At 35.0% G+C, this 18672-nt stretch overlaps 1 protein-coding gene across 9 annotated transcripts in view; it reads left to right on the plus strand.

The window, feature by feature from the left end:
• Window positions 1-18672, plus strand: part of ACSS3 (acyl-CoA synthetase short chain family member 3) — a 155552-nt gene that overhangs the window by 93242 nt on the left and 43638 nt on the right. For all 9 annotated transcript variants that reach the window (XR_014295379.1, XR_014295380.1, XR_014295381.1 and 6 more), the window contains 2 exons: window positions 3059-3210; window positions 12313-12416. Coding sequence is in view for 6 of the 9 variants with exons in the window: in XM_082636670.1 (XP_082492796.1) it covers window positions 3059-3210; window positions 12313-12416 (256 nt within the window). In the remaining 3 variants the exon portion in view is untranslated. The remainder of the gene's footprint in view (window positions 1-3058; window positions 3211-12312; window positions 12417-18672) is intronic.

The following is an 18672-nucleotide window of genomic DNA, read 5'->3' on the forward strand; positions in this document are numbered from 1 at the left end:
TATAGCACCTGCTATGTAATTTTTAATAATATTACTACACGCACCACTACCCCCCAATTACTAGAGTGTAAGTTCCCTTAGAGCAGGACCTTACCTGGCTTGTTCAAATAATTATTCCCAGAATTTAGAAAAGTGTCTAGACCATAGTAGATGACCATTAAGTATTTATTAAATTAATATATTAGCACTGTTTAATGTATTATGATTGTTTGTATGCAAACAATCATTTCTGATGAAAGATCTTATTCTGTGCTGTATTATATTTGCTGAGATGTTTATATCATTCAGAGCCTAATGTATGTGTTAATCAGCAGGCTGTTTTGGGGAACAATAATTTCTTTGATGTATCATAACTTATATTTTAATCAAAATTTGAGATCAAATAGAAGTTTTAAGAAAATAAAAACTAAAATATATAAATATTAACGTAATTCCAAAATAAGGAAATATCACTCATTGCCTCAAATAATCTTCTGGGGCATGGACAATAAAAGACAAAACAGTTGAACCTTTCTTAATTCAACTGACTTACAAAAAAACACTGTGAGCTTTTATGCATCACTTCCGTTAGTATCCTAGTTGTAATGACATGTTATTTTGATTTTTTATGCTCAATAAATGTAATATTGCTGGAAATTTGGTGCAGGGTCAGAATTGCAACAGTAACAATTTTATATTATCTATGAAAAGTATAGTGCAGTTGTTAACTATTATTTCTAATTAACTCTTGTTTCATTATCATTAGATACAATTAATTTGAAGGCACTGTAAAATACATCAAATTGTGTCCTCCATGTAGGTAGTCATTGTGGTATAGCATTTTCATTATGACGCTAATAGCATTCCTTAGTGAGTATATTATCATTGTCCCATGACGCTGGCACTGCTGTGGAATTCAACTCTAATTGGCTATAAAATATCTTTCTTCAGTAGAGGTCAAACCATCTTAAAATATTATCTCAGTGCTTTTAGCTTATCGGAATCATATTGGAAAAGTGATTTATTCTTATTTAGCAGGTAAGAAAATGGCAGCATTGACAGGGCAAGTCAATTGCGTAAGGTCAGTTGACAAATCATTTTTATGTGGGTGAGGTCAAGTTTCCAAAGACACAGTCTACTGTACAAGGTGATCAGTGCCTAAGATATATTTGAAGAAATAAAAGTCAAATGTTTACCTCCCTTGGTTAGAAATAATACAGTTAGTGCTGATATGCTCAAGGCTTCAAAATTTGTGAGTTAAATTATATACATGAGTTGCCAGATTGTATCTGGCAGCTTTTTATACTATGCCAATGTGTTGACCTGTGTGGGATAGTAATGAAATAAATTGAAATCAAGTGTTTTGGCATAGTTGTGATAATAAAAATGAATTTCTAGTTGCAACAAATATCTTCTTTGGTATTAAAAGAGCATGAGAAGAAGCAACAGAATATAACAAAGAGGTAGTAAAAAAGAGGAAAATATAACTACATTAAAGAATATTAAGGGTAACTATTAAAAAAATAAATGTAAAATCTAAATAGTGCTTTAGCAAAGATCCAATTAGAAGTGGATAGTGAATCAAAATTATTAAATGGCTATGGTTGGCCTCATATTGTCATCCACTCCTTTATTATTCTCTATTTGGGGAGACCTCTGAGTTGCTTCTAGCAAATTTTTTCTTTCCTGCCTTCCTCCCTCCCCTCCCCTCCCCTCCCCTCCCCTCCCCTCCCCTCTCCTCTCCCCTCCCCTCCCATCCCCTCCCCCCTCCCCTCTCCCCTCTCTTCCCCTCTCCCCTCCCCTCTCCCCTCCCCTCCCCTCCCCTCTCCCCTCCCCTCTCTTCCCCTCTCCCCTCCCCTCCCCTCTCCCCTCCCCTCTCTTCCCCTCTTCCCTCCCCTCTCCCCTCCCCTCCCCCTCCCCTCCCCTCCCCTCTCCTTTCCTTTTCTTACCATAGTTCAGTGTTTCCCAAGTGTGTTTTCCAGAATACAAGGTCCATGGGATGCTCAGATGGGGGATGTGGACAAAGTTTAGGAAATATTACATAGAGTCACTCATCTCTTAGAATTTCCTGATGTACTTTAACACTTTTTAGTCTCAAGAAATGGTCCAAAATAGGAAACCTGTTTACCCCAACCCCTTCCAAAAGGATTTGACTGTGAAATATATATTTTATATATATATATATATATATATATATATATATTAACATTCCAGACCCCTGACTTTAGAAACAAAGGAAGAAGTATCAGTGATGAGAATGTATTGAGGAATGAGGGGATATGGTTGGGCCAACATAGATTTTTATGGGACACTTTGAATTTTTGCAGAATTACTGATTTATTTATGCCATGCTTATTTTCCACTTTGCAGGAACATCAGTTAAAAAATGCTTTGTGTCATTTTGAACTGTATAGTCTATAAAAATTGTTAAATTTTTATGAATGGATTATCCTTTGAACATGTATAATGTCATTTTGAGGCTGTGGAAAACCTACATATTTTGAGATATTTGATTTTTTTACAAAATCTTAGAAATTGCTTTTCTTGGAGTTTTTTAAAATTTCATTTAATTGAAAAGGTCATTGCTCAGAAATCACTGTGATTCCAGATTTTTCTGTCTTCTCATATATTTTGATAATTGCTATTGTCACTTTTAATAGTGATCATGAAAAAAAGTTTAATATTAGAAATTCATAGCAACCACATTTCTCATATAATCTGCCAGACAAAACAATGTATTTAATTGCTTGGAAAATACAAGACTGTTTTATGTTATTAATTTGAATGTGATATATATATATTTTTTCCAGTCCTTTATCTTTCAAAACTTATGAAAGGAAAAGTACAATTTGAAAAGCTTTTAGGATGCAGTATTGGAGCAAATGGGCTCTCTGATGCCTGGGCATTTGGTTTGTTTTATTTATGATGGAACATGGGAGTATTTTAAAACTAAGATAAATAGTTTCAATGTTGAGAACCCCATTTTGTTAATATTGCTGTGTTAAATGTGTAAGTATGGAACAGTTAGTGAAATATGAGACATTTTACCCAGTGACATTTTAAATGAATCTCCTTGTAGGGGAAGCCTGTGGGAACACCAGATGCTGGCGCTTATTTCCGTGTGCTCGCGGAGCATGGAGTAGCTGCCTTGTTTACAGCGCCAACTGCCATTAGAGCAATCCGTCAACAGGACCCTGGGGCAGCCTTGGGGAAGCAGTACTCTCTGACAAGGTGAACTCGGGATGCACAGGGCAAATTACATTAAAAACTGCAATCAGAATGAATAACTGAACATTATATATTTTTTCTATCACTGCAGTACCACTATGGAAAGAGCCAAAGGTTCTGAATGTTAAGAATGACTGTTCTAAACATATCTTTGAAATAGTTGGAAATTTAACTATACTGTGAATATTTTTTAATACCATATCCTGTTTATTTCTGTTCAAATTTTATCAAAATAGTTCTCTTTTTTAAACTACTCAGCTTATGTATTTTCCTTAAAGTAAAATGCTAAGTGTAACTTAAAATGAGTATGTATATATATATATATATACATATATGTGTATGTATATATATACACACATACATATATGACATCTGTCTTTTGAAAATAGACTCATAGTCTAAATAGAGGGAAATATTATTTGATTTCACTTATAGAGATAAAACGTGGAAACTATAGTCCAAATTACCTATGTTGAAAAAGTGAAGGAAATTACTTTTCTATTGTTTTGTAATAATGTGCTCTGAATAGTTTAGGTATTTTTGTGCTGGTTTATTGCCATTCATTTTAGTTTAATGATATGTATATTCAAAGATAATTATAGCAATTTGTGTCTTCAAGGCAGTTTCCAACGTCGAATCTTATTGAACCTTTTTGAAATAGGTCACTGCTGTCATGAACTAAAAGCATTTTGTAGTTTCTTCAAGTCAAAAGTGGGTTTGAATTAAATCAGTTTGAATTTTTTAAATTAAATGCCAGATGTTATGAATTTTGTGCTGCTATGGCCCAAGATGGGGTTTAAACAGGTATCATACAGCAATTGCAGATATAAGCAAGAAGGTTTCAATTTGGGCAGGGTCAGTGGTTTTGTTTATTTGTTTCTTTATCCTCTTTTTTTTATGAAAAAATGAATCTGGATTTACATAAAATGTTCATAAAATGAGCATACAATGTGTTCATAAAATGAACATACAATGTGTTCATAAAATGAATCTTCTATTATATTTCTATTCACTCTCTCTTTGTTCCTTTATTCACTACATTTCAACTTAGTTTTCTCCATTTCAGTTAAAAGCATAGAAACATAGATTTTTGGTAAAAACATCTGAGCCTATGTATCGTCTCCACGTCTTAAGACAATTCCAGGGGTTTTGAAGAAACAGTGACTGTTGTTCTTGCAGTATCTCTTTTCTGACAAATGCATTCTGATTACAGGGCATGTAGATGTGTGACCAGCAAGCTAAGGTGTCTTGTTTGCTGCATCATCTTTTCCCATTTATACATGGGTTTTAGATGATAACCTTTACTGTAAAGGCAAGAACCATTTCTAATTTGCCTGAAATATAAAGCGTCAAACAATACCGAATGAATACCTTTTTTTTTGAATATCTATTAAAACATCACTCTTTCAAACTAATAGGTATAGACACGGAGTATGAGATTTTAGGGTAAGAGAAATTGTGATAAGTTCCTCCAATCATGCCCCTTTGTCTTTAGGCATCTAAGTTTTTCATGATGATGTTAACCTATGTTTTTAATAGATATTTAGGAGTGCAGACTCTATGAACAGCCTCAATTATTCGAATAACTACTATTAATAAATGCAAACACTTGCTGATCACCTACTGTGTGCTAGGCATAAGCAGTTAAAGTTTGTTATCTCATTTGGTTATAAAAATAAGTAAGAATTGTGATTATTCTCATTTTACAGATGGGTGAAGTTAGGACCAGAGAGTTTAAGTAACTCTTCAGAAAGAAACTAACTCAGGTGATCTGACTAGAGCCCACACTCCTAACTAAATTCCATGGACATACTCTTCCTATGAAAGGTAAATTAGGAAACTAACTTGACCCAGGGATTCTTGTCATTCATGGCATAAGTGCAGCTTTTCCTTTTCATATATTTGTAGTCTATACAAATAATACCTTCACTGATCTACTTTGATAGATTCTCACTTGTGGGCTAAAGAGAACGTTAGAAACAGAAGGGACCTCCAAAATCCAACTATCTCACTAGGCAACCAAGGTCCAAGAAAAGTTGTTTGGGTTAGAGGCAAGAGAGAACCCAAGTTAGAGAACCCAATCTTCTCATACAGCTATACTTTTAAGTTTATATTTACGTTCAAGACGTTTCATACTAACTTACTGAATGGACGTTCTCTTGATATTGTAATTGCAGGCTCATGATTGATTTGCAGTTTGCTTATCTCTCCTTCTATAGAACATTTTAAGTGATGAAGTTTTCTTTTTAAAATGTTACATAGCTCATTAAAGATTGTTTTAAAATAAATTTAAAGATGTTCCCCCCAATTTAAGAGGGTACTCTGAAATAGGTAACTAACCAGAACTGTAAGTTCATTTTATCAGACAACTAGAGTTTGTAAAAATAGACGAGAAATCATCTAGTGTAATGATTTCATTTCACAGTAGAGAAAACTTTGGTACAAAGAGGTGAAATAACATTCCCAGAATTACAAAGCTATTCTGGGGCAAAGCTGGGACTAGGCAGTATGGTATGGTAATTTAGATTCTGACTCTGGAGTTAGACTATCTGGGTTCAAACCTACCATTTACTGGCTGTGTGACCTTGAGAAAGTTATATAGCCTCTCTGTTCTTTCTTTTTTTGTGTGTGGACTATAAGAGCAGTAATAGTACAAGAATATAATGAAAATAAAAGGTACATAATCCATGCAAAGCACTTGGAGCTGTTCATAACATAGACTGCCTTAAATGTTATTATCATCTTCTGCTTTCTAATTCACTGCTCTTTTTTGTCACATCATAGTGATTTATTTTCCCATGATCTTCTAGTTCAATTTTAGTAAAGTTAGAAAAAATTCTGTGCTGGGATTTCCACTCAAGATGACACAGTACTTTGTACTTTGATGCAGCCTTTCTTTCCCCATTACACAGCAATGAGAGATAATATGAAAAACAAGAAGCAGAGCATCAGAGCTGAGCTGAAAAATAAACTTTTCTGTGGGCTGGAAATGGATTAGATTTGCAACGCGGTAAGGGTGGCTGATGCCAGAGGCTTGCTAGGTGTACAAGCATGCATTGGCAGAGTAAAGGGACTCAGTATTACCCTGCTTAGGTCATGGAGTCAGAGCTTGCTCAGTGATTGAGGATGGGCTGGGGTGTTCCTCCCCACTCAAGAAAGGAGGTTGATAATAATGACTCTCACTTGTTTTCTGGGACTATGACGTATAGCAAGCTTTGGTCTAGGGATCTGATTGAGACAAAGCGAAACTGCCCATCTGTCATCCTAGAATAGGATCTGTGATATATCCTGAGTATCACTGTGGGTTAATCATTCTGAATCATCATTATGGCATTGGATCTCTAGAGGATAGTTATATCACTCACAAACCTATTGAACAGAGAAGGTGAGCATAGGAGAGAGAGAGGAGAAAAAAACAAAAACAAAGAACTTCTATTTCAAAAAGAGTGTGGGAAATAAAATTCCAAACACATGAAGAACTCTAATGCTAATAAAATCAACAGAACATGGATTCATTCCAATTGAGATTATTTTTGTAATATAGCCAAATCAAACTTGAAAATAAGTATGTTAAGGATAATCAGAGTCATAAACTAATAACTCTTATATAAAATTATTAAACTTGGGTATGAAAAAATTAAAAAGTACAATGGATAGTGTAAACTAAATAAATGAAACAAATATATGGGCACAAGGAAAGACTGTTAAAAATTATAGGATATTATTGAGGGAACTACCCAACATGTAAAACAGAGAGACAAAGTAAAAAATCTGAAAGAACAGTTAAAGAGACTTGGAGGGAAGAATAGGAAACTACAAATGTATCTAGTAAGAATTTCAGAAGAAAATGGAAGAATTGTTAAAAAAAAAAAAGAAAGTTGAAGAGCCAATAATTGAATATGTTACTGAATTGAAGAAAGATGTGGATCCTAGTTGGAAAGTGCCATCCAAGTACTAAGAAGGTTAAATATAAGTAAATTCTCATTGGACAGGTCATTTGAAAATTGCAAAACATGAACTGAGGCTATAGATAAAATCCAAAAGACTACCAGAGGAATCAAGAGAGCACCAAAGAGGAAAAGCCAAACTGATGCCAGTAGATGCTAGATGACAATAGTGAAAGATCTGCAAAGTTCTGAGGGAGAAGTGTTAAACAACAAATTTTTATTGAAGACTGAGGGCAAAATAGAAAAATGTGCATATGGACAAAGCTAAGAGAACTTAAAACCCAGAGACTTTCTTGACAGGAAAAATGCACACAGGGGAATGGTATGGGATATGAAAAAGCAGCAGCAAAAACTGATGAAGTATGTTGTTGAATTTATATAGTTGTTACTGTACTAATTATAATTGGATATTATGTTTAAACAGAAGCCAAAATAAATGCAATAAATAACTGTAACAAAATGGAGAGTTTTTTCAAAAGGTAATTTGAATTTTCTAGTGGGGAGTAATAGAAGAAAACAGAATGAAGGAAAGATGGAGATAACCACAGGAACATTGATGGAAAAAAATAATGATGTTCTGTTGTGTGAACTAGAGTTGATGAGGCATCACTGAAATAATCTTTTTATTTAACTTCTGTTGGCACAAGTGAAGAGTAATATTCTCTTGTTTGGTAGTTTATGGACCTTGAAAGAAATATTCATTTTAGTTTTCTTCTGCCCTTACTTTATTATTATTATTTTTATTTATTTTTTTTTTTTTTGCGGTACGCCTCTCACTGCTGTGGCCTCTCCCGTTGCGGAGCACAGGCTCTGGATGCGCAGGCTCAGAGGCCATGGCTCACAGGCCCAGCCGCTCCGTGGCACGTGGGATCCTCCCGGACCGGGGCACGAACCCGTGTCCTCTGCATCGGCAGGCAGACTCTCAACCACTGTGCCACCAGGGAAGCCCTGCCCTTACTTTATTACCTCAGAATTCTTCACCATAATCTATCTTTGGCTTTGTATCCATTACTATGCAGCTTCCTGTGTATTTTGGAATAAAATTAACTTAACAACATTACCATTTTTCTGTTTCCCTTTTTGCTTAATTTTCAATTTAATTTGAGTCTTGAATTATACTCAATTTTATATAGAATTGAGGAAAGAGGTATAGGTCTCATTCACATTAATCTCTATCCCCCTTTTTTCTACTCTGGGTATTGTATATTGTCATTTTGTTTATCCTTTTAGTATTATTCATCTGGAAGTAGATTCATCTTTCCATGTGTTACCATTATCAGAGCATCTCTCATATATTGAATTAGTATATAACAATCTAGGGAAGCATTATCCAATAAAACTGATGTCTACAATATAGTAGGTACCAGCCACATGTCACTACTGAACTCTTGACAAAAGGTTAATACTATGAAGAAATTGATATTTTTAATTTTTTTCAATTTTAACGAATTTAAATTTTAAATAGCCAGAGGTGGCTGGAAGCTACCATATTGTACAGTGCAGAGACAGGACATATATAATTAATATGGGTAAATTTACTCTCCAGAGAGTCCAAATTACTGTGAAAAATGGCTAATTTTCACTTAAAAAATTTTTTTTATTGTGGTAAAAGTCACATCATATAAAACATACTATTTAGACCATATTTAACTGTACAGTTCAGTGACACTAAGTACATTCACATTTTTGTGCAGCTCTCACCATCATCCATCTCCCAAATATTTCACCTTCTAAACTGAAACTCTGTCCACATTAAACACTAACTCCCCATTCACTTTTATGAAATGAATTTGTAAACAAAAATATATTTTTGAATTTTTTAATATGGGGCATTTATCTGTTTGTAATATTAATAAAATAATGGCAAGGTCATTAATGAGAAATTTCACTGTTGAAAAATGTTTCAGTTCCTTTTTTGCAAGCCTAAAGGACTAAATGTTCTTTAAAAAATAAGAATACAACTCTTGCTCTTAGGCATGAGTTTATCTTTAAACTATCTTATAATTTATCTTTCAATTATAGATTTATACTGAGTTTTTAAGTAATCATTTGGTTATAAAAATATAAAATTACATATCATGGTTTTGTTTATTGTGAGGAATTAGGAGTTAAATAATATTGGATTAAATATTTATTAGAAGATTTTAAATTGTCAGTCATGTCTTATTCCTGAATTTTATCTTTGTTTATAATGTGTTTATACTTATTAATATTATACAACTTGAAGTCTGTAATTGAGAAAAATAATAACTTTGGGGCAGTTTTAGGAACTTTAATACAAAAGTAGAGTGATAGTTCCTAGTGTATTTAGGGAAAGGGGATCATCTATACTATTTGATGTTTTTCTAAATTACCAATGAGCCCCAGAATTTTCCTCTGCTTTTGATAAATAGTAAAGTGATTTTAATGGAAATGGAGGGATTTTTTCTGACTTGCAGAGAAGGCAGACACCACTTTTACTATTCTTTATTGAATATCATACCTTTCTATTTTGCTTATTAGCGCCATTATGAAGATTGCTATCATGATGATACTAATGTAATTAAAAGATAAGAAGGAAGGCAATAGAAGTGTAATGCAAAACAATAATAATACTACGTTTAAAGATATATAATGCTGAAATTTATGAGATAAGGAATCAGTGCTATGCATGTTTTTTCATTATTACAATCAATTAAATTAATAGAAGTTTACTTGGCTAGGGGAAAAAAGCCAAAAAATTAATTAAAACTTGTAAAAATGCTGGTAATATCAGGTATTAATTATCCCTGGATTAGCCAAAAATTATTTTATACTGTGTGCTAAAATTTTTTAAGTGACAATATTTTGCATTACATTTTCATTAATAAATATTTTTGAAATTCTAGGTATTAAGTTTCATATATAAACTAATCACATGACTATATGGATCATCCAGAGCCCCTTGAAGTAATCTGTGGCTTGGCAGATGATGGAAATGTGACCTCTGATATCCATAAAACACTTCCTTTTGGTTGTTCTTTGCCTGTACTGTTAGAATCAGCCAAACCTAGCATTTTATAAATTTTAATACAAATCATCCAAATGCACAATATTCTTCTTTTTTCAGACAGCAAACTATTGGAAATTTACTTCTGCCCTTAAAGAAAAATTGGGGACTAATAAATTCTGTTACATATGTGCTATTACAAAGAAAGAAGGTGGAAAAGGTACAATATGCTCCAGAAAATGATTACACCTTCAATGAAATACAAAGAATAGCTCCTCTATTGGTTAGTAAGACAGCCATGCTTGAAACCCCTTGTAGTCATAAACGGCAAAAATACAACAAAAATCCCAATATGTACATATAGGTGTGTGTGTTCTTTCTCTTCTTCAATTTTCCTGTGATAGTACACAACAGCAATATGATATTTTAAAGTTAATCTATTGATAAAGTGTGACGCATGTATCAGTGATCAGTCGTTAAAGGTATCTGTTTAGTACAGTTTGAGGCAGCACGAAAGCAGGGAACAGTGGACGTTTTCATTCCGTCTTTTTTGCTTCTACAATTCGTCATGGATAGCCGTGTTTTCCTCCTAATCATGTTTTCTTTAATGTTACTTTTATTTAGGGTCAGGTATTTGAGAGTTTGGGTTTTTGGTTTATTTATGTGTTGGTTTTTCTTCTTCCAGTGACATACAACATATTCCTAAAAGGCTTTGCGAGGAAATGGGAATTGTCAGTGGTAATAAGTCCCATTGCTCAGACCTCCTAGATTATCCCCCATCTCGACCTCCACTTTTTTTCCCCGGGGGTCCCCGGGGGCTGCCTGGGTTCACGTCTCACCATCTCTGTGATGGCAGCAGCCTCCCAAAGCCAGGTCCCCTGGGCTCCTGTCCTGACCTTCCTTCTGTCTTCCCCACTCCTGCCAGTGGCATCTTCCTAAAGCAAAAATCTCACTGTGCCACTCTCCTTCTTAAAATCTCTTATTAGCTTTTTTTAAACGTCTTTATTGGAGTATAATTGCTTTACAATGGTCTGTTAGTTTCTGCTTTATAACAAAGTGAATCACTTATACATATACATATGTTCCCATATCTCTTCCCTCTTGCGTCTCCCTCCCTCCCACCCTCCCTATCCCACCCCTCTAGGTGGTCACAAATCACCGAGCCGACCTCCCTGTGCTATGCGGCTGCTTCCCACTAGCTATCTATTTTACGTTTGGTAGTGTATATATGTCCCTGCCAGTCTCTCACTTCGTCTCAGTTTACCCTTCCCCCTCCCCATGTCATCAGGTCCATTCTCTACACCTGCGTCTTTATTCCTGTCTTGCCCCTAGGTTCTTCAGACCCTATTTTTTTTTTAGATTCCATATGTATGTGTTAGCGTATGGTATTTGTTTTTCTCTTTCTGACTTCACTCTGTATGACAGACTTTGACAGACAGGCCATGGGGGCATTGAGAATAGAAGAAAAAAATAGTCATTCTCTCAATGAACCACCAATAGTGTCAACTCAATTCTATTTTTCCTATTTCATCCTTTCTACACTGTGGCATGATGTTCCCTGCAAAGGATTCTTCATCTCTTAGTAATAATATATTCCTTTTGATAGGAGGCTTTTTAACCTGGAAGGCCACAATGGCATTTCTTTTTAAATCACTTATCTTTCCTAAATATGTCCTTGGAATAGGGGAAATATGTGTGGAAATCATAATAATCTTTACCAAAATAACTCATGAGAAGGAGCAAGTGCATCATATTTATGAGCATATTCGTTGCCTTAGCTGATACTCCAGAGTGTATTTTTGTGTATAGACTTAAGTAGAATACAGCAATCAAATTTGGAGCTAAAATTAGCAGAGATAATATCAAGGAGGAAAAAGGTTTTTCATTTTTGATTATTAGGTGAATATGACAGATATATTACAAAGATCAACTCAGTTGCTCTTCTCAGAAGTGAGAAGCTGTAGCTGTGAATTCTACTTTTGAAGCATCTCTCTCCAGTGCTATGCTATGCATTTAGTTATACCACGTCCAAACAAATAATGCCTCTAACAATTCTACAACCATTCTACAGTGTTTTCCTCTGACAGAATTAATGTGATTAGATTCTACAATGTTTAAAAGAAGGTAGATGAAATTATTTCAGTTTATTTTCAAGGAATAATTTGAATTCACTCTCTCTCTAATATTCAGGTTCAAAACATTATTTGTGGCTGGAGAACGATGTGACGTGGAGACCCTGGAATGGTCCAAAAAGGTCTTCAGAGTACCTGTCCTAGACCATTGGTGGCAAACTGGTGAGCATTTTCCAAACACATAAATATTGCAGACATGCTCGGAGGCACTGCAAGGATAGGAGGAAATTCTGAATTACGACCATCAGGCACAAACTCAGAAATCAGGTGGTTCTGGTTTCGATAGAAATAAGCGATTCTTTGATTATCTTTTTGTTAAAAAGTCTTCTTAAATGACATTGATGCTACCATTCTCTTGGTCCCTGGGTATAAAGCCCTGAAGACCACTTTTGCTTCTCATCCTCTTTGCTTCATATATCCAGTGAGTCACTAAATCTCAGATTTCCCTTTGGATTCATCCCATCTTCAGTACTCCCATTGCCTCTGAGCTGCAGCAGCCGCACTGTCATCTACCCTGATTTAAATTATCCTCATCACTCATCTCTATGCTCCCTGCTTTCCTATAACCCTGCACACTGCTGCAGGAGTACTTTTTTAAAGCACTGTTTCTTTTATAGGATTTCCTGTGGTTCTCTGGCTCTTTTCTTATGATCAATAAAATCAAATCTCTTCTGCCTAGCACTCAACAGACAAATGTATTTTTCACCAAAACGCTTATCATTATATATGTAATTTATTTATTTACTTATTTATTCTCTATTTTCCTCCCACTAATTGATCCTTGGGAAACAGCTTATCATATTAAGTGGATAGAATAAAACATTGGTACAGATAAAATAAGACTTTCTGCTGCTTCTTTTGAAGAATGATTGTGTACATATGTGAAAGTAAGTAGTTTACCTGGAATCTGTTTTGCTTGTCACCGAATGTAGTGATTTTGTTGGCTTTTCCATTTGGCCCACTGAAAGTAGCTATGAGTTATCAGAGCCTTTACAGCCTTCCTATGTGTATATTTCAGTTCAGTCTTACTTAGTTCAACTAACTAGTTAGTTGTATATTAGTATTTTCAGAATTTCCATCTTCTGAGCATTTTGGACAGGGCATCAAATTTGGATTAAAAAATTAATAAAATTTCTAGCAAAAATTAGGTCTGATTTTTAAAATTCTAGCAAAAATTAGGTCTGATTTTAAGATCTAGAAGATCAAGTGAGAGACTAACACTGAAGTTCAGTGTTTAATATTTTAGAATTCTTTGATTCTGATAAATTATACTTTTATATTTCCTTGGATATTGCTCTTTTGGAAAATGTGTTTTCTATATTCATTATAATATGAAATATAAAATGAATGATCATCAGGGCCTCCCTGGTGGCGCAGTGGTTGAGAGTCCGCCTGCCGATGCAGGGGATACGGGTTCGTGCCCCGGTCTGGGAGGATCCCATATGCCGCGGAGCGGCTGGGCCCGTGAGCCACGGCCGCTGGGCCGGCGCGTCCGGAGCCTGTGCTCCGCAGCGGGAGAGGCCACAACAGTGAGAGGCCCGCATACCGCAAAAAGAAAAAAAAAAAAAAAAAAAAAAAAAAAAAAAAAAAAAAAATGAATGATCAGAGCAGAATACATGTTCTTTAAATAACATGCAAATCAGAAAGAAACTTTCTATTCTCTGTAATTTGATTTGCTAAGGGAGAAATTTCTTATCTAAATCCAGATTTGTAACTATTTGGGAAATAAAAAAAGGTAAGATTCAATTTGGAGAAAGAGCAGTGCTATGTGTAAAATACATAAAAAACAAGTGAAGAATTATTGCCTCTGCAAGGAAGAGTGTTTATAGACTTGATGAATCCCCTATTCATCCAGAAAGTTCTAACAGTTATTTTTCTGGGCATAAAGAGGAAAATATTTTATCACCTTTAAGATGGTTTTCCAAGGTGGTTTTCTTTTCCTGGTCAACATACAACTTGTTTCCAATACACAGTGACCTTACACAAATGCTTGCGGAAGAGTTCTGTTCCCCACCCCTGGCTCCCTTAAAGGTGACTATGCTAAAGCTTGTTGAAGGCAACCGACACATTAATAAATAACATTTTGATTCCTTTACTTTTGCTTACTGATATCGTTGCACATAATAGCCTGTGCAGATGTATGTAGTTAGTGCATCCAGCCTTACAAAAAAGCTCATTGAATCCTGAGAAACAAGCATAAGAGGTCTCTGGTGGGTACTGAGTTCCACATGAGTTTGCAATTTTTCTTTGACGTATTGTTCAGAAGGAATTAATAGACACATTATGTCAGTGTGCTTTGAATGGCTGCTCATTACTGTGGAAAACAGAGTGGATTTCTACTAATAATGATGGATTCTTTCCACCCCCCACATTTAATTTTACAGCATTTGATATTGTGTCCAACTGAAGTACACAGATACATACATAGGGATAGGTATGTAGGTAGGTAGGTAGCTAGCTAGCTAGGTTAGTGGTTTTGTCCTTTATAAAAGAAATTTATCCTATGTGGTGCAGGTGTCTGCTACTAACAGAAAATTTAGTTAGAATCTTTATTCATTTGCATAGAAGAAATCAGTTCCGTATTTTCAAAGTTGTATGTTGTGGTAAATAATTGCAAAGTGATACTGAAGTTTAATATTTGCAACTGTTCACCTTTCTTAAGGTGATATCAGATTAATGGGGGGAAAGGTAAGCACTTTATGGGTTATTATTAACTCTTAGAAAAAAGAAAGAAAAATTTGATATTTCTAGCACGTTTATGAATTTCCTAATATTTTACATATCAAATAGATGGTCATGCACTTCCCCTAGAGGTAGATCAGCAAAAACCTGATAACATTTGAAGGAAGGTGAAGCTTTGCCCAAAGGAATATTTGTCTTTATTTAAAATTTCAAGTCTTTTACAAGGTTGCTGTTACTTGTTATTGACTTAGAAATTGATATTATTTTATACAATCGCACACTTTTATGAGCCTTCCATACAATGCATAATTTATGAATTTGCTCTCTGATTACATTAATATATGTACAAATGAGTTTTTAAGAAACTGTGATGTGTAATTTGGAATTAGTAAGGGGTATATTAAGTAACTAAAATGTATGAGTGAAAATTGATTAGTTCCTGTGACTTGGGCTATAAGAAGGCACTCTGCAGTCAATCCATTTATATTACAATGTTGTTTTTGTTACCCAAGTGAAATTTGTATTAGCAACAACAGATTTCTAGTGACTAACATCTTCTTTTGATCTGTTAATATCAACACTCTTTGATGTCTGATTTAAATAATACCTAAGATTCTAAATTGAGAACTAATCTGTGGAAAATCCGAGAACAGATCAACTCCTTGTAGGGGCATTTTAATAAAGAATTGTCTCTGTTCAACACCACTGAAGCATTAACCCCTTGTTTTGGATTTTAATAATGTAAACATTTAATGCTCTCATGAAGGAAATCGGTCTTGCTAAGTTTATATAGGAGAGTTGTACATATTTGATTCATAATTCTGGGTAATAGACAAACTGTCATTTACTCAGATGCTTTATCTTCATAGTAATTTATCCATAAGACGATTGGAAGCATCTGGATTATTGACTGAATTTTTCATTTTTTTAAATAGGGGTTAAGAAATAGAGGTGCTACAATCATAATTTGAAAAGGGGAAATTAAGAGAATTGATCATTGTTCCCTTAAGATATGATAATTTGTGTACAAAGAAATAAACAGCCAGAACTTCATTATCCTCAGTTGTACAATCACCAGATACAACACTGTACTGTTTTAGATCATTTTTAGTACTAAGATGAGCTTTTCCAGAAATCAAACAGCACAGAGAAAGAACTGTCAGTGCGGTGCATTGTGTCCTTTGCAAGAATTTTTTTTTTCTTATTTAAGATGCCTATGAAGGAACTGTTTTCCTTTTGAGTGAATCACCTAGTACAAAAAAAAAAAAATTAAACAACTAAGTACTAAAACCCAAAACATAGTCAACTTTATCCCTTTTTGAAGTTTCCTCCTTCCTTTTTCCCTTCCTTCTTTCCTTCCTGCCTTCCGGCCTTCCCTTCTCTTCCCTTTCTTTTTCCTTCCTTCTTTCTCTCTTTCCTTCCCATTTACTATAAGACATGGCACTAGTTTAGAAATGACTGCAACAAAAAAGTTTGGTATCCCACTTTGTAATGTTATTTAATTTTATGTAGAAACACTTTATTCTTTTACTTGCTATCCATCACTTAAATAAAGATAACCACTGCAAAGTTAGAATACTCAAGTTCCATGGTAGCTTTTATAAGGGACAACTTGGTGAAGGGTTTAGATCAAAAGAATCAATGATTCTTTCCACCTGCTAGCAGAACAAATCTGTGTGGTTTCCATCAGAAGACACAAACCTTATGTTAAAGTGTTTTAAGTGATGCCCCCCACCCCACTGTAGTGATGAAGTAATTGAAATGAGGTAATGACCACCAACTTGAGTAGCACTGGGTGATTTTGTTGTTTGTTTTGTTTCCATCACTTTAATGTAGGAGTAAAACTCTTCGTAGAATTTTTAAAACCCCTAGGAGGGATTTCAGTGAGAAAATGGTAATCTCCTAATGGATTGAGACATTGGTGGCCATTGATCTTACTTTATCTGCCTTGAGCCATCTTTGCCGAGTTCTTATATCTTGAAGTAATCACAGCACTTCTCTCCCTGTTTGATTGAACTGCTGCAGTTTTAGTTACAGTTGCTAGTTCTGAAGTAACTATATTCTATATATAGCCTAAATGCTCCTCCTTTGAGGAAGAATCTGACAATTCTGGATTTTACTAAAATGGACCCACAGGCTCCAGCAAACTTCAGTCACGCTGGTCCTTAAATCAAAATCATTGATCCTAAAGGCACACACATCCTAATACCATATTATTAAAATGTGTCAAGGCTACTTGACCTGATAATCCTTATTTTTGCACTGTTTGGTAGGATATACTTCCTGAGGATAGACAACTGGGACAAGAGTTCTAACCCACAAAAATTGGTTAAGCTGACCAAATTCAGTCCTTATTCTTAGGTGTATCTGGAGAAGACCCATTAGCCCAGGATTTTTTAAAGGCAGCAGTATCTTTTCTTTACAAGAATCAAAACCACAAATTGGAGTAATTCATTATAGTTTAATAACAGTTATCCTAACCAGAGATCTCTATGAGAAATGATACAGGCTCAAATATGGGACTGTCTCATTCCTCCTGGGGAGACTAAATGTGATTTAAGACTTGATAGGTAGAGTGTCATAGTTTAAGCCACATTTTTTTTCTGGACTGTCCTCCTCCTTGGTTACCCTTGCATTTTCACACTTTGCACTTTCAGGCATCTGAACTGATATACTTACTGAAGAGGAATTTCAGTCTGTCAGTGTGTAGTTCTGAGTCTAGTCTGTGAAGGGTATTCTCTTTATCCCTGGAATTCCACATTGGGAGTTTTATGACTCTTGTTATTTCTGCCTTTATTTAAACCTTGTTACGCCCATGTGCTAGTGTGTGACTTTCTTCCATCTTAAACATACCTAGCTTGTGCCCCATGCAAAATCCTGTAGGTTTTACTGCAAAATGGCTTCCTAGGGCTAAGGGATAAAAAGCTCTGTATGGCTGACAATACAGCGAGGAAAGTATCTTCTTGGTGACTTTATCTTGATGACTCTGTCTTTAATTATTCAAAAATCTGTTATCTGTGGTTTGGGTGCCAATAGCCACTAGCATACATTTCTTTGGTTGCAGATCTTGAAGTAAAATATTTCTATATACAACCAAATGCTGCCTTCCTAGGTTTTACTTTTCAACTGTCATTCCCTGCTTTCTGGGTTTTACTTAATATTTTCTGAGCCCATCAAATTTGGGCTGTGATGGTAGGGTTTGGTTAAAGTATAGGCCTGCATTTTCAAAGACGGTGGATTGAAGTAGACTTTGAAATACACACTGTGGAACTCAGGGTTAGACTGGATAGGCAGTGCCATTGCCCCATGAACTGGCTTGTCCAGAATATACCCTATGATGCTTTCAAATAGCAGAATGTAAAGAGTCTTTAGTAATATGAATGAATTACTATTGTCTGATGAATTTTGTTTTTCCCAACAGAATGGTCAAGAATAAATTCATCTCTTTTTTTTCATTCATGGGAAATAAATTGTAGATAGTTGGCATGAGAAGTTGTGATTGGGAAAAGCAGTCCTATAGACACAGTGTCATGTCAGCAGTGTTCAGCTAGTAAGACTGTGAAAGTATTCATCTGGCGAGAGAGGAGAAATGTCTTGATGTCATCTTTGTTGCCTGGCAACAGCATTTTTTTTTTCTCATTTAGAGCAAGTCTTCGTTAGTTTAAAAGTAGGTAATTGTTACTGACAATTTGAGAAGCAGGAGCTTAGAGGTAAGCTGTGTGAATTTGGTTTGTGG

This window comes from Mesoplodon mirus (genome assembly GCF_964341445.2).
Source record: "Mesoplodon mirus genome assembly, chromosome: 11".
NCBI classification, from domain to species: domain Eukaryota; kingdom Metazoa; phylum Chordata; class Mammalia; order Artiodactyla; family Ziphiidae; genus Mesoplodon; species Mesoplodon mirus.